The sequence below is a fragment of the Anolis sagrei genome, chromosome 3, assembly GCF_037176765.1.
Source record: "Anolis sagrei isolate rAnoSag1 chromosome 3, rAnoSag1.mat, whole genome shotgun sequence".
NCBI lineage: Eukaryota > Metazoa > Chordata > Lepidosauria > Squamata > Dactyloidae > Anolis > Anolis sagrei.
This window is the reverse complement of record NC_090023.1, coordinates 94,148,930-94,165,721: the sequence shown is the minus strand read 5'-3', so window position 1 is coordinate 94,165,721 and position 16,792 is coordinate 94,148,930. Positions and strand designations below refer to the sequence as shown.

The 16,792-nt window shown below is 43.1% G+C and overlaps 1 protein-coding gene across 2 annotated transcripts in view; it reads right to left on the bottom strand.

The window, feature by feature from the left end:
• ANOS1 (anosmin 1) overlaps window positions 1–16,100 on the bottom strand; it is a 124,462-nt gene extending 108,362 nt beyond the window's left edge. Inside the window, exon 1 of one of the 2 annotated variants that reach the window (XM_067466809.1) lies at window positions 15,643–16,100. In XM_067466809.1, coding sequence (XP_067322910.1) covers window positions 15,643–15,855 — 213 coding nt within the window. In that variant the 5' untranslated portion in view covers window positions 15,856–16,100. The remainder of the gene's footprint in view (window positions 1–15,642) is intronic. The other variant, XM_060769921.2, reaches the window with a different exon arrangement.
• Between the last annotated feature and the right edge of the window lie 692 nt (window positions 16,101–16,792).

Here is a 16,792-nt window from a genome sequence, read left to right as displayed (position 1 = left end):
CATCCCGCATTGCACAACTTATCCCAACCCCCATTCCATGGGAGGAAGCGTCACCGCCCAGTTTCCCCCACTGCTCCTAAGACAACATGGGAAATCTCCTGTGTTGTCACAGTGGCAGCGTGCACCACTTCCTCTCTTCTTCTACCATGGAAGAAGAGGGAAAGGAAGTGGCATAGGACAGGTAAATCAGCCTGTCTGATGAAGTCTTTAAAGACTGTATACCCTGGCTTCCTCAATGATGTATCTACATTTGTGGGCAATATAGAGAAGAAAGTATTTGCAGAAGACAGGGAAAAACCTAATAACACAATATTTCAATGTAATTAAAAATGAGGAGATTCCTAACATCACAGTCTAGCCTATGTGAAAGGAATGGTGGTGTGGCAAGTTTTACTAAACACATAAATTCAAATCCACAAATAAAAGGGCTTCCTGATCACACTGCACATCTCTAGAAAGTCATTTTCTGACATTTGCAATTGGGATAAAATGAATAAAAGAAATACAAGATCTTAAAAAGCAGAAAGGTAACCAATTCAGGTTACAAAGGAACTGAAAGTTTTGCTTTCAGTTCTAGCTGCTCACAAATCTTTTTCTTTCACACTTTGAATATAACTTAGGACTAAGTGGAAAGAGTGCCTGGATTTCACACATGAAAAGACCTTTCTAGTCGATCACAATAAAAAAAGATAATTCCACACTTGATAATTGCTTTTAACAAATTTTTCAGGGTGGATCTATGGGTGCTTCCAGAAAGGCCAAAATTCTGAGAGGAATAGTAATTTCAAATCCCAGCAGCACCAAACCCCAGAATTTTCCATGGAGGGTGACTACATGCCCTCCTGGGTCAAGCAGAACTAGCCAGCCTGCAACCCCCCCCCCCCCCATTTCCCCTCTAAACTTACTAAAGGGGCCTGGTTCCTTCAAGCTGTCATTGAGAGGCCTAAGGATGCAGCCACCCCTCTTCGGTAAGTTTAGAGGGAGAATGGGGGGTCTGGGAGGGGAGGGTGGAATGTCCTGCTGCTCCTTCAAGCTTTTAGAGCCCAAAGAACTGGGATGGCAATGGGGGTTGGTGCTCAAGATCCTGGAAGGCAATCTCAAGAAATCCCAGTTTACTCTGGATTAACCTGAGGCGGGTTTAACAACACAGGTTAGGGGCCTGTCTGGAAGGGTCCTACACTGCTCTATACTCCAGGAATCTGATCCATGATTACCTGATTTGAACTGGATTATATGTGTCTAAACTGCCTGATAATCTAGGATAAACACATAATCTGAGATCGTTCCTGGGATATGGGGCAGGGTAGATTCAGCCTCAGGTCCCTTCCACACAGCTGTATAAAATCCACATTGAACTGGATTATATGGCAGTGTGGACTCAGATAATCCAGTTCAAAGCAGATATTGAGGATTATCTGCCTTGATATTCTGTGTGGAAGGGTGCTCAGTGAACTTATATATAATTTGATTTTTATTATTTAATTATGTTCAATTATTATTTAATTATGTTATGTTTGTTTGGTTTAAGTGTGTCTTTTTTCTTTGTCCTTTTTGATTATGTATTTTTTGCTGCAACAATAAACACACACACACACACACACATATATATAGGAGCAATGACATTTTATCAATATACCAAAATACAATAGATTGACTTGTACACTAGTCATGTCCTGAAGCCACCCCATGGCAATATCATTTTTCAATTTATGGTAATATTCAAGAAATATGTGAAAATAATGCAGGACTACAACTGTGATTGTTGCGGTTGTGTGCCTTCAAGTTGCTTCTGACCTATGGCAACCTTAAGACAAACCTATAACATGGTTTTCTTCGAAATATTTGTTCAGAAAAGGTTTGTCATTATCTTAATCTGAGGTGTGAGAAAGTATGGTTTTCCCAAGGCCACCCAGTTGGTTTAATGACTGAGTGGGAATTCAAACCCTTGTTTCCAGAGTCATAGTCCAGTGCTCTAACTACTACACCACATTGGCTCCCTACAACTGTGACACTTACTAAAGGTTCACTACATAGGGACGCGGAAACTTTTTGAGAGCAAGGGCTGCATAAGCAAATTCCCTGTAGTGAACTTCAGACAAAACTTGGCAGTCTGTACAGATAACCATAATCTCTTTTATTTTTCTCTCTCTCTCCTGTGTGTACAAAGTCCCTCTGTTCAGCAACTGAAGGAATAATGACAAGGGGAGATTTAAATCTCACCTTCCTAAATTCAAGAACTCAATTTTACTTGCTGCTCACTCATTTTCTTACCATATGGGAAGGGAAAAGAGCATAGCAAGATGCCGAGGCAGAGATTCTTCTCTCTGTTGTAGCCTATCTTCATAATTATAATTTGTTGTTGTTCATTCGTTCAGTCGTCTCCGACTCTTCGTGACCTCATGGACCAGCCCACGCCAGAGCTCCCTGTCGGCCGTTACCACCCCCAGCTCCCTCAAGGTCAGTCCAGTCACTTCAAGGATGCCATCCATCCATCTTGCCCTTGGTCGGCCCCTCTTCCTTTTGCCTTCCACTTTCCCCAGCATAATTGTCTTCTCTAGGCTTTCCTGTCTCCTCATGATGTGACCAAAGTACTTCAACTTTGTCTCTAGTATCTTTCCCTCCAGTGAGCAGTCGGGCTTTATTTCCTGGAGGATGGACTGGTTGGATCTTCTCGCAGTCCAAGGCACTCTCAGAACTTTCCTCCAACACCAAAGCTCAAAAGCATCGATCTTCCTTCGCTCAGCCTTCCCTAAGGTCCAGCTCTCACATCCGTAGGTTACTACAGGGAATACCATGGCTTTGACTAGGCGGATCTTTGTTGCCAGTCTGATGTCTCTACTCTTTACTATTTTATCGAGATTGGACATTGCTCTCCTCCCAAGAAGTAAGCGTCTTCTGATTTCCTGGCTACAGTCTGCATCTGCAGTAATCTTTGCACCTAGAAATACAAAGTCTGTCACGGCCTCCACGGTTTCTCCCTCTATTTTCCAGTTGTCAATCATTCTTGTTGCCATAATCTTGGGTTTTTTGACGTTTAGCTGCAACCCGGCTTTTGCGCTTTCTTCTTTCACCTTGATTAGAAGGCTCCTCAGCTCCTCCTCGCTTTCGGCCATCAGAGTGGTGTCATCTGCATATCTGAGGTTGTTAATGTTTCTTCCAGCAATTTTCACCCCAGCATAATTACTCCTCTTAATTCTACAAAAGTGATTCTAGAAAGCATTTTATAAGTACAGTAGATGCTTGAATTATTATACTTTTCCAGTTGTTTTTGGGATACTGACACTCCAACATACATATACCCCCAATTTGTAATAAAACTGCTATAAATTTAGTCCCTGAAAAATATTAAAGCACAATAATTTGAATTCAGATGAAATATCATTGTGAAAAATAAACCACATCTCATTTTATCAGAACTAAAAAGAAATTAAATATGAATGGGGATTTTTTTGTTCAGAACTAACTAAGTGTTCACTGTTTCTTTTCTTCTCATTACCACCTGCTCTCACAGACATATACACTGAATAGATCACATGACAATAGATCACAGACAATTTCATGGTCCAGAAGGTAGAAGAGGCAACAAGGGGATTGGCTACTCTTGATCTCATCCTAACAAATGCGGAGGACCTGATCGATGCGGTCGAAGTGGTAGGATCCTTAGGGGCAAGTGACCATGTGCTCCTGCAATTTGAGGTACAAAGGACGGCCGAAACTAAGACAAGTCAAACCCGCATTTTGGACTTTAGGAGAGCTGATTTCCAAAAAATGAAGGAAATGCTAAGCAGCATTCCGTGGACACAGATACTAAAAGACAAGGGAGTTACGGATGGATGGGAATTTCTCAAGAGTGAAATACTCAAGGCGCAATTGCAAACTGTGCAAACAAAGAGAAAAAATAGGACAAGTGCAAAGAAGCCAGAATGGATGTCCAAAGAACTTCTAACTGTGCTAAGACACAAAAGAGACATGCACAAGAAGTGGAAAAAGGGAGAAATCACCAAAGAAGAATTCAAATAGCCAACACCTGTAGGGAAAAGGTCCGCAAGGCTAAAGCAAAAAACGAGCTCAGACTTGCCAGGGACATTAAAAACAATAAAAAGGGCTTCTATTCTTATGTCAGTAGAAAAAGGAAAAACAAAGAGGCGATAGGACCTCTTCGAGGAGAAGATGGGGCAATGCTGACAGGGGATAGGGAAAAGGCAGAACTACTTAATGCCTTCTTTGCCTCGGTCTTCTCACAAAAAGAGAGTCTTCAACCTCAGCAAGATGGAGTGGATGAGGGATTGGAGGACATCCAACCCAAATTGGGAAAGAAGTCGTCCAGGAATACCTGGCCGCTCTTAATGAGTTCAAGTCCCCAGGGCCAGATCAACTACACCCCAGAGTATTGAAGGAACTAGCGGAAGTCATTTCGGAACCATTGGCAACCATCTTTGAGAGTTCTTGGAGAACGGGAGAAGTTCCAGCAGATTGGAGGAGGGCCAATGTGGTCCCAATCTTCAAGAAGGGAAAAAAGGATGACCCAAACAACTACCGTCCGGTCAGCCTCACGTCGATACCAGGCAAGATTCTGGAAAAGATTGTTAAGGAAGCGGTCTGCAAACACTTAGAAACAAATGCAGTCATCGCTAATAGTCAACATGGATTTATCAAAAACAAGTCATGCCAGACTAATCTGATCTCTTTCTTCGATAGAGCTACAAGCTGGGTAGATGTGGGGAATGCCGTGGATGTAGCGTACCTGGATTTCAGTAAGGCCTTCGACAAGGTCCCCCATGACCTTCTGGCAAGGAAACTAGTCCAATGTGGGCTAGGCAAAACTACGGTGAGGTGGATCTGTAATTGGTTAAGTGGATGAACACAGAGTGCTCACTAATGCTTCCTCTTCATCTTGGAAAGAAGTGACAAGTGGAGTGCCGCAGGGCTCCGTCCTGGGCCCGGTCCTGTTCAACATCTTTATTAATGACTTAGATGAAGGGCTAGAAGGCATGATCATCAAGTTTGCAGACGACACCAAATTGGGAGGGATAGCCAATAGTCCAGAGGACAGGAGCAGAATTCAAAATGATCTTGACAGATTAGAGAGATGAGCCCAAACTAACAAAATGAAGTTCAACAGTGACAAATGCAAGATACTCCACTTTGGCAGAAAAAATGAAATGCAAAGATACAGAATGGGTGACGCCTGGCTCGAGAGCAGTACGTGTGAAAAAGATCTTGGAGTCCTCGTAGACAACAAGTTAAACATGAGCCAACAATGTGATGTGGCGGCAAAAAAAGCCAATGGGATTTTGGCCTGCATCAATAGGAGCATAGTGTCTAGATCTAAGGAAGTAATGCTACCCCTCTATTCTGCTTTGGTTAGACCACATCTGGAATATTGTGTCCAATTCTGGGCACCACAATTCAAGAGAGATATTGACAAGCTGGAATGTGTCCAGAGGAGGGCGACTAAAATGATCAAGGGTCTGGAGAACAAGCCCTATGAGGAGCGGCTTAGGGAACTGGGCATGTTTAGCCTGAAGAAGAGAAGCCTGAGAGGAGATATGATAGCCATGTATAAATATGTGAGAGGAAGCCACAGGGAGGAGGGAGCAAGCTTGTTTTCTGCTTCCTTGGAGACTAGGACGCGGAACAATGGCTTCAAACTACAAGAGAGGAGATTCCATCTGAACATTAGGAAGAACTTCCTGACTGTGAGAGCCGTTCAGCAGTGGAACTCTCTGCCCCGGAGTGTGGTGGAGGCTCCTTCTTTGGAAGCTTTTAAGCAGAGGCTGGATGGCCATTTGTCAGGGGTGATTTGAATGCAATATTCCTGCTTCTTGGCAGGGGGTTGGACTGGATGGCCCATGAGGTCTCTTCCAACTCTTTGATTCTATGACCAGTTTAGTACAGAGTGCTCTCTGATTGTTGGTGAACTACAACTCCCAGAATTCAAAAACAGCCCCCCCAACCCCACCAGTATTGAATGTTGGCCATGTAGGTAGTGTGCCAAGTTTGGTACAGATCCATTATGGATTGGGTTCAGAGTGCTCTTTGATTGTAGGTTGATTATAAATCCCAGCAACATCAACTCTCAAATGACAAAATCAATCCCCCCCCCCAACCCCACCAGTAATCAAATTTTGGGAGATTGGCTAATTGTGCCAAGTTTGGTCCAGATCCATCATTGTTTGAGTCCACAGTGCTCTATGGATGTAGGTGAACTACAGCTCCAAAACTCAAGGTCAATGCCCACCAAACCCTCCCAGTATTTCTGTTGGTCATGGGAGTTCTGTGTGCCAAGATTTGTTCAACTCCATTGTTGGTGCCAGGCCTGTAGCCAGGGGGGGGGGGGGGGGGGGTAGATATGATATGAATGGATTCAATGGAATAAATGAGACTCTACAATTCTTAGACACTTCCTATCCCAGCTTTTGTGAATGGCAGGGGTTTCAATGCAGTAAGTCTTTCATGTTATATGTGCCCTCCAGACACATTGAAATAGAGCTTGAAATATTACTTTCGAAAATACTAATTACATGACTTACAAGTTAAAGTTGTCTATGAAACAACTTGCTAGATTACTCATTACAGACACAGTACAGCCTCCTTTTCCTCAGGATTGGTATGCGTAGTTTCATTTATGCACATCCAATAAAATATGTTTTTTCTAGGCATTTTCTGGGACCTTCAACACAACCCTATGGTATTCTCAGGCCAGAATCCTTCATTTCAATAGGATTTGGTATTATTAATGGTTTCATGTTTCCACACATTCTAAATCTCATGTATGACTTGGTTTACAGAGAAACACCTTCTCTTCCTTTCAATTCTCTCACAAATCACACATCAACTGAGCCAATCCAATGCCTCATGGTATAACACTCCACACAACCCGCCGCCTCCCATTACCCCAATGCACTCTCTCCCTCTTCCTGACAATGGCAACAATCCCTTTCACTCAGACAAAAAAACCTAAAACGCAAGCTAATATTTGAGACCAACTAACCAGCACTCTTTGGTAGAGAAGCTAAAGATCTTATCAAACTACATGATTTAATTTGGAAATTGTGCAAAGATCACAAAATACTCCAAATTTTTAGCAGATTCCTCACGGTACAATCTTCCCCAGTCGTGTGCCCTACGGATGCATTTCATTTTATCCACAGACAGCATCACTATGGATACTGGAACCAAAATTTACCTGAAATAGACAAGACAGTAAAAAGCAAAAAACAGAAGAATAGTCAATTGAGTGACACATTGGAATATGTTTCAGTACAGAGCAAGGTTTAAGACTCTTCATTTTATCTCAGTAAAGAACAGCTTTAATGTATTTGTTCATTAGGTAGAGTAGAAAATGGGTTCCATAAACTACAAGTAAAAAATAAATCCATGGCTTTACTGAAAGGATCCAAACTTCTCCACAGTCTCCTATTCCACGTTTCACATTGCAAGGTTGCACACATGAGGTTATCCAGCTTACTCTCATCTTTGTTGTGCAATATAGGCCTCAGGCTACCCAGTGAAATTTAGAGTTTAAAGAAAATTCAAAACTATGTATCTCTGATCTAGTAACAGCATTTCAGCAACTATGTCATGAAGATGGACATGAGTTTCTAGAATCAAATAATGGAGAAAGGCTGCTTTAAAAGAATACAAAAATAGATGCATTATGCACTGCCCTGCAGTCCCAAAAATAAACAGCTGTTCACATTTGCACTTTCGTGTTTAATTTGCAGCAAGCTTTTTTGTCATTAATAGAACACACACACCATTAAATCATGTTTTCTACGGGACCAATCCACGTTGCAAAGAAGTGTGCACAATTCTGAACTGTAAAGAAAAGTCCTGATAAACACCAAAAGCTTGTACACTATTCCCAGAAGAGGCTGGCCCAGTAAAAAGCATCATTTAACCTACTTTAACTTCCTTTGAGACCCGCTTACTAACTGCCATCAAAGCAAAGTCTCCACACAGTAAATCAAAGAGTGGTGCAGATGAATCAGACTTCTCTTAGGACAGAACACACATGTCTTGTATTTCTTACTAAAAAGACAATTACTCCTGCTGTTCAGGATTTGGCTTTCTTTACAATCTAAGACAGGTAATGATTTATAATACTGTGGAGTCATTTACACTTTAAAGACCTTCTCAAATTGCTATGGTAAAGTAGCAGCAGTAAAGTCATCTTTGTTTTCATGTTAGAACAATGCTGCACACACCTGCTTGACCTGGTCATCAGTTGCACATCTCAAATTGTGAGACCATACACAGTTTACCATATCCCTTTCCGGTGCTTTGTATTTCTAAAAGAAAAAAGAGCTGAACATTTATTAACAAGATCAGATTGCTTTTTTTTTTTACACCACTGCCATTTCAAGTCTTCGAAGAATTTAATCCTCTGTAATTTAAACAGATTGCACTGCGCTTTCACAGGTTAGGGTTAGAGTCAGCGATTTGCAATTGATTTGCAGAAAGGGGGGGGGGGCACAGGCAGTTATTAAGTCTTAACTGAGTAATTTGCAGCTTATTTCACCCCAGCTAATTAAAATGTAATCATTATTGTTTGGCAATGTGCATTCTGTCAGCAGTTTTTGCTTGGAAAGAAATCAGGCCAAGAAAGAGCACACATAAAAAGGCCTTTCACTAGAAAGTGTCTAGTGCAAATTGCCTCCTTTATAAAGCCAGTGAGACTGTAAAACAAAAAGAGTTACAACCAAATGACAACAGGGCTTTTTTAAATTTCAAAAAAGCCTAATCTCCTTTCAAGACAATTAACTATGTTTAATGATTTCCTGCTTTTACTGTATCTTCTGAAGAAAATGCATGGCCATAGGAGACAGTTCTTAAAGTTACATTCCAGCACATCTTTACTGTCTAGAGCCCTTAACTCATCATGAATGGAATTCAATAGTAATATCTCTATTTAACTAGATCTGTACAGACACATACACATACACTTAAGCCACACTAAATTCTTCAAACAATAACATGAATTTCTATATCTTTTCTTTCGTAGTGGTTCATTTGCACCGTCTACAAATAATAACTTGACTTCAAAAGTTTACACCTACTTCTAGTCCAAGCTAGACTAGAACCAGCAAGTCCACTGCTGAATGATAAATGTATCCAGATTCAATTTTTTCAGTGGATCTATTCAAGTTCAATTGGATCGAGGCCAAGGTAGCTATAGACAAAAAAAAGTAATAACACCTACTTCTTTGTATCTTCTTTATGAAGTTCAAATACTTTGCAAGATAGGAAAGCAGATGTCCATCATACTGTTTTTGTGTGTTATGTCATTTTCAAATTGGGGCTATCCTAAGATGAACCTGCCGGGGGAGGGGAGGGTAGCAGCATTTGTTTTGAGAGGGGGGTTCCCATGCTGCTAGAGCAGCATTTCTCAGCCTGGAGGTTGGGACCCCAGGTGGGGTCGTGAGGGCATGTCAGGGGGTCACCAAAGACCATCAGAAAACACAGTATTTTCTGTTGGTCATGGGGGTTCTGTGTGGGAAGTTTAACCTAATTTTATCATTGGAAGGGTTCAGAATGCTTTTTGATTGTAAGTGAACTATAAATCCCAGCAACTACAACTCCCAAATGTCAAGGTCTATTTTCCCCAAACTCCACCAGTGTTCACATTTGGGCATATTGAGTATTTGTGCCAGGTTTGGTCCAGATCCATCATTGTTTGAGTCCACAGTGCTCTCTGGATGTAGGTAAACTACAACTCCAAAACGCTTCCAGTATTTTCTGTTGGTCATGAGAATTCTGTGTGCCAAATTTGGTTCAATTCCATTGTTGATGGAGTTCAGAATGGTCTTTGATTGTAAGTTAACTATAAATCCCAGCAACTACAACTTCTAAATGACAAAATCAATCCCCCTCCCCAACCCCACCAGCATTCAAATTTGGGTGTATTGGGTATTTGTGCCAAATTTGGATCAGTGGATGAAAATACATCCTGCATATCCGATATTTGCATTACAATTCATAACAGTAGCAATATTACAGTTATGAAGTAGAAACAAAAATGATTTTATGGTTGGGGATCACCACAACATGAGGAACTTTATTAAGAGGTCGTGGCATTAAGAAGGCTGAGAACCACTGTAGTAAGGTCTTGTGGTTGAGAGTTAGACAAGGACCAAGGGTCAAATCTCTCCCCCCCCCCCCAGGTCACAAAAATCCACTGGGCAACCTTGTAAAGATCACACTCTCTCACTCTTAGTGGACGCAAGTCCCAGAAGCAATTTTAGACATTCATGCCTCACATGCTAGCTTCTTTTTTTATCCAAGTACCTCATATTGAGTGTAATGGTTTACACCAATCTGTTGGTATAATTACTCCGCTACTCACTTCAGGAAAAATTTACATCACAATCAACGATGAGAGAATGCATGTGAGAGCAGATATAAAAGGCAAATACTTCAGATGTAAATATCAAAGTTCTTAAGCCACTTGTGTCATCAATATGTAGCAAAGTCAACATGGATTTAAAATGTAAGAATTTGATAAAATCTCTGCTTACGTTTTAGAGCAGCCAGAATTATGACAAAAATGTTTAAAATTGCTGAAATTCTCCAAAATACATAGTGATTCAATGCCATGAGACGTGCTAAATTCTACCGCCACACCTGTAACATTATAACATCAGGTACAATCTATACCTAGACTGCAACTCCACACTCTGTAACACAAAACTGAGCTCTATTTATTTTAAGAGGGCTTAAGTAAGTGTACTTAATTTGACATACCAAAGTAACAACAGACGCCCAGAGTCCTTCCCACACTGTTGATTTAGCACTTTGCAATGAGCATGAGATGCACAATGTAATCCTCTTCTTAAAGAAAGTGCTTTTATTCCCCTCCTTTGACTACCCCAAAGCTGATCATGTAGTCTGTACAGCCAAAACAAAAATTTGCTTGACTCTCTTTTGGAGTATAGAGTTCTAGTATGGTAACATGAATTACATAAGCACTTATAATAAAGTACAGAAGTTGTTTCAATACGTTTTGGAAAGCTTTCTGTAAAGATTTCTGTTTAGGTTCCAGGTTCTGAATAAATGGGAAACATTACAAGAAAATCCGCAGTTGTATACACACAAGAAACACGCTCAGTGCATTTCAGACAGCCACATGCAAGACTGCACTGTTAGTCTCATATGATTCAAAGGCAGTTCTGACTTTGGGGCTAAGTATGGCCTCAGTTATGTCCTATATTTTTGTGCAGCTGAAAGTAAAATATGTGTTTAAGCACAGAAAACAATGGAAGAGAAAACCTGAACATGTTAAGAAGTGTCAATAAGATATACAATACATGGTGTCTGCCCAGCCCAACTCAAACTACCATTCAGATACCATTGCCTCTATTCCCTGTAAGACTTGCATGACAAAACACATAACAACATGTAACATCTGTGTTTTCGCTATCACAATAGTCGAGTGCCTTGTTTTCTGCATTGCTGAATTAGCTGATTTACAAGAATACATTCTGCGAAAAATTGACACAGTTTACAAAAGTCATGGGTTTAAAAGCTTGTCTTACCAACATATGGTGTAATAGTTTGAGCATTGGACTAAGGTTTTGGAGATGTTGATCTGAATCCCCACATAGCCATGACAACCCACTGAGTCACTTTGGGCAAGTCACACCCTCTCAGCCTCTGAAGAAGGCAATGGCAAGCCCTCTTGGAACAAATCTTGCCAAGAAAATCCCATGACACTTAAGAGTCACCACACATTGGAAATGACATGAAGGTCAAAGAAAAGCAACAATGGCCAATTCATTAAGACGAAACACCTGTTCCAAAAGATTTTTTGTGTCCTTTTATTAAAACAAATTTCAAAACATCTAAAAAGGTAGTACAAATAGCTAATGTCAGTAATATGACTACATAATATGAGCACATGGATATAAACATAAGTACACAATACTGATACCCCATAAAAGTTTTAGTCAAAGTTCTGAAAACTTGGTCATTTCTCATCAATCCCCTTAAGCAGATATTAATTCAGGCTCAAAAAGGGAGACATTTCTTTTCTTCTCGCCATTTTCTATACAAAGCAAAAACATAATACATACATCAATGTGCTAAGAGAATTATCCCAGCCTATTTTCCTATGACAAAAAGCATAAAAGTTACATGTTGCATATCCTGTGTTATCATAATAATTGCCAGTCCCTATATGCAGTGAATGGGAACCTGCAGAGACTCAATGAAAAAACATCTTCCCTCCCTACATTGAAGAGTCAACTTTTCCAAAACAAACTGTTTTCCTAACTTACATCCCAAACTTATACAGAATTAGACAGGCTATTATCCACAGATTTGAATGGAATTTAGCATTCTCAACTCAGTAAAGCTCAATGTGGTGAACTATTCTTAGCTAATGTATAAGAAAACTGATATTTCCAATTCATGTTACAAAAGTATAGTTTTAGAATATAGAGCTGCATTCATTAACCATGATAAAAATGTACAGAAAACATCACTTTATCCAGTTTATCTCTCTCACACACATATTCAAAAAGAAAAACTCGGCTAGCAAAAACAAATAAAATATCTGCATGAGAATTCTCAGTTATTTCAGGAGTAAAACAATACTCAGAAATTCACAAGATTGGTTCAAGAATTCACTTTCTCTGTACAGAAGATGCTTCCGCCCAATTTGGTGGACCCCTCCCTTCCCTTTCTCCAATTTACTCTGTTCTACAGGGACCATTCTATGCAGCATTTGCAGGCAGAATGAATGGCTGAGGGGAGAAAAAAGCTAGGAAGTTCATGAGCCCGGTTGCATGCACCTAATTGTGAATCCAAGCGACTATCCCCATTCAGCACATAAATACAAAATGCCCATTGAAAATCCACTTTTTAATGCAGACTGGTTAATCCAGACTATTTATCACATTTACTTAAATGAGTACATGAACCAGTTGGGAAAGAAGGGCCAACTGTCTTTTTTATCAGTCTGGTCATAATTATTACCATAAGAAAGTGTCTTAATGAGTAATCTAAGGTAGATCTATCAGCCCCAGATCCAAGAATGGACAATTCTCTCTCTCTTTCTCTCTCTATACGTATACGTATACATATACGTATATATGTGTGTGTGTGTGTGTATATATATAAAACAAGCAATGAAGAATATCCATCAGTTCCATACAGAGTATTAACAAGATGGAAAACATTTACATGAATCTGCAAGAAGAGGGTGAAAAGATGAAATCAATAGTTTTGTTGTTGTTGGGGGGGGAGGCTCTTTTCCTAGGTGGCTGTGAGTTCTTTTTGGGCTGTATTGCCATGTTCCAGAAGCATTCTCTCCTGATGTTTCACCCACAAGTGAGGTTTATATATCTTTGGAATGTCCTATTTTTTTTCCTATTCTGACCATGTAGAGGCATAAGTGGTAGGCTCTGCATTCAGATGAATGTTAACAGGTACATCATTTTTTTTAACAGTACAATCCTGTCACTGCTTACTCAGAAGGGAATCCCACTGAGTTTGGTACAAGTTACTCTCAGGATTGCAACCCCAAGATGCTTAACTTTGATCCACTGCTTCAGGTTTTCAAGTTTTTAAAACTGTGATTTAATCTGTGTGAATAACTATCACCTTCGTAGCCAAAACACTCTCCCTTCATCCTTATGAATACACATCTCCAGATGTCACGCTTTGCTCCAGTATGCTGAGGGGGAACAGATCCTGAGGTTTGCTTGGGAAGATGTGTTCAGAGCAGGCTTGGGAGGGAGGCTTTGCCTGAGGATGAGAGAGTGTGACTTGCTCAAGATCCCCCAGTGGGTTTCCATGGCCTGGTGGGGATTTGAACCCTGCTCAAAATTGTCCAATGCTCAAACCTCTGCTACAGATTGAAGAGACCACATGGGCCTTCCAGTCCAGTCCCATTCTGCCATGCAGAAAACACCATCAAAGCCCTCTGGACAGATGGCCATCCAGCCTCTGCTTCAAAACCTCCAGAGAAGGAAACTCCTCACATTCCCCTACCGAACAGCTCCTCCCCTCAAGAAGTTCTTGCTAATGCAGAGTCACACAAGCTTCCAAAAATATTGGGAGCTGAAAGGATGTTCAATCTCTTTCCCTAAAGCTTCATAGAATCAAAGAGTTGGAAGAGACCTCATGGGCCATCCAGTGCAACCCCCTACCAAAAAGCAGGAAAATCACATTCGAAGCACCCCCAACAGATGGCCATCCAGCCTTTGTTTAAAAGCCTCCAAAGGAGCCTCCACCACACTCTGGGACAGAGAGTTCCACTGATGAACAGCTCTCACAGTTAGGAAGTTCTTCCTTATGTTCAGGTGGAATCTTCTTTCCTGTAGTTTGAAGCCATTGTTCTGCATCCTAGTCTCCAGGGAAGCAGAAAACAAGCCTGCTCCCTCCTCCCTATGACTTCCCCTCTCATATTTATAAATGGCCATCATGTCTCCTCTCAGCCTTCTCTTCTGCAGACTAAACATGCCCAGCTCTTTAAGTCGTTCCTCATAGGGCTTGTCCTTTGATCATTTTTGTTGCCCTCCTCTGGACACATTACAGCTTGTTGGCATCTTTCTTCAACTGTGGTGCCCAGAATTGGACACAATGTTCCAGATGTGGTCTGACCAAGGCAGAATAGAGGGGTAGCATGACTTCCCTGGATCTAGACTCCTATTGATGTAGGCCAAAATCCCATTGGCTTTTAAAGCTGCTGCATGACATTGTTGGCTCATGTTTAACTTGTTGTCCACGAGGACCCCAAGATCTTTTTCTCACATAATGCTCTCAAGCCAGGCATCCCCCATTCTGTATCTTTGCATTTCATTTTTTTCTGCCTAAGTGGAGTGTCTTGCATTTGTCACTGTTGAACTTCATTTGGTTAGTTTTGACCAATCGTCTCTCTAATCGGTTAAGATCGTTTTGAATCCTGCTCCTGTCTTCTGGGGTATTGGCTATCCCTCCCAATTTGGTGTCGTCTGCAAACTTGATGATCCTGCCTTCTAAGCCTTCCTCTATCTAAGTCATTAATGAAGATGTTGGGTTTGAACCCCTTGCTCCTGTGCTAGCCTCCAGAGCAGCAGAAAACAAGCTTGCTCCCTCCTCAATGTGATATCTTTCCAAATATTGAAGCATGGCTCTCCTGTCTCCTCCTCTCAGTCTTCTTTCCTCCAAGGTAAACAGACCCAGCTCATGGCCTCGATGGCAGAGCTGCACTCTCGCCGCCCCTTCCCCGTGTTGAGGAAAAGCCTAACCCTGATGTGTCCCCACCCGAAATGCGAGGAAGTCCCTTGAAAGACCTGCCCAGGAGGACGAAGCCAAGCGGCAGGAGCTGAAGGCAAAGGCCCAAGCGAGTCCTCTGGGGGACTTCTGTCCCAAGTCTGGGGGATTTCAACTCCCAGGGATGACAGATTTTGGAATTGGAAGAGATCGCAAGTGGCACCTTCTCCAACCCCGTCCTGCCCTGCAGGGACACAATCAAAGCGCCCCCGACGGATGGCCACCCAGTCGAAGCCCAGCCACCCAAGCGGCTTCCCGCAAAGCCCGGCCTTGGCGCCTCTTTCCTCCCGAAGGACTCCGGCAGGTGCGGCGAGCCCTGGAGAGGAGAGGCGGCCCTGGGAACTCGCGGGGACTTGCTGGGCCTCCGGGGAGCTCCCGCCTCACCTGGAAATGCTTGAAGAAGGCGGAGATGCGCGTGATCTGCAGGCTGAGGCACCGGGAGGCGCACCGGGCGCCGGAGACGCTGCCGGCCGCCGAGAAAGAGTCGTCCTGCCGCCGGGAAAGAGCCATTTCGCCCGCCCCGGAGCCCCAGCCGGAGGCCATGGCCAGGAGGAGAAGGGGCCAGGCCACGCCGGGATCCCGCCGCCGCCGCCCCATGGCTCGCTGAGAGACAAGAAGAAGAGGAAGAGGAGGAGGAGGAGGAAGCAGCAGCAGCAAACGCCGGCCCGAGGCGCCTCAGGAAGCAGGAGGCGAAGGAGACGCTGCCACCTCGCCGAGCAGCACGACAGAAACTCCGCTCGAAGGGGAAGAGGCGAGCGAGCGAGCGAGCGAGTGAGGGAGAAGAGGGGCGCGCCAAAAAGAAAGTTCAATCATTCAACTCCCTCCAAGCCCCCGCCTCCCTCCCTCCCTCCCTCCTCTCCCAGGAGGAGGGTGGGGAAAAGGTGACAGGAGGCGGCGCCATTGGCTGGAGGAGGCGCGAGTGACAGGCGGGACGGGAGGTCGCGCGGGCGCCGCGGGAGGGGGAAGGGGGCTGCGCGCGGAGGGGCTGCCTGCGGGGGCGGGGCCAGAACTTCCCCTCACGTGGCCGCACGTGAGCGGACTGCGGCGGAACCCAAGGGAACACCTGCCCGGACCAGACTCCCGGGGAGAGGGCGGCGTCTCGCGGGAGCGCCCCAACTTTGAGCGGCGTCTGTTTCGGACTTCAGCTCCCAACCTTCCTGGCTGTCAGTCAAGCTGGTTGAAGCTTCTGAAGTTCAGAGTACCTAAAGGGCCAAAGTTGGGAACCACTGGTTCTCGCCCTAATACAGTGGTTCTCAACCTGTAGGTCCCCAGATGGGTGATAGTATGAGAGCTGGGGCCTGAAGCGCCGAGCGTTATGCACATTGTGAATAAGGGAAGGGGAGAGCGGCACACTGAGGGTAGGAATATACTTCAGTTTGGTGGAAGGATAGAAAGGCGAGGAGGGTTAGGATAAAGTTTAGGGTAAGGTTTAGGGTTTGGGGTAGGGTGAGGCTTAGGGTTAGAGTAAGGCTTAGGGGTTAGGGTAAGGCTTAGTGGTTTTACCATTAAAGAATTTGTACATTCCTTCTATAAT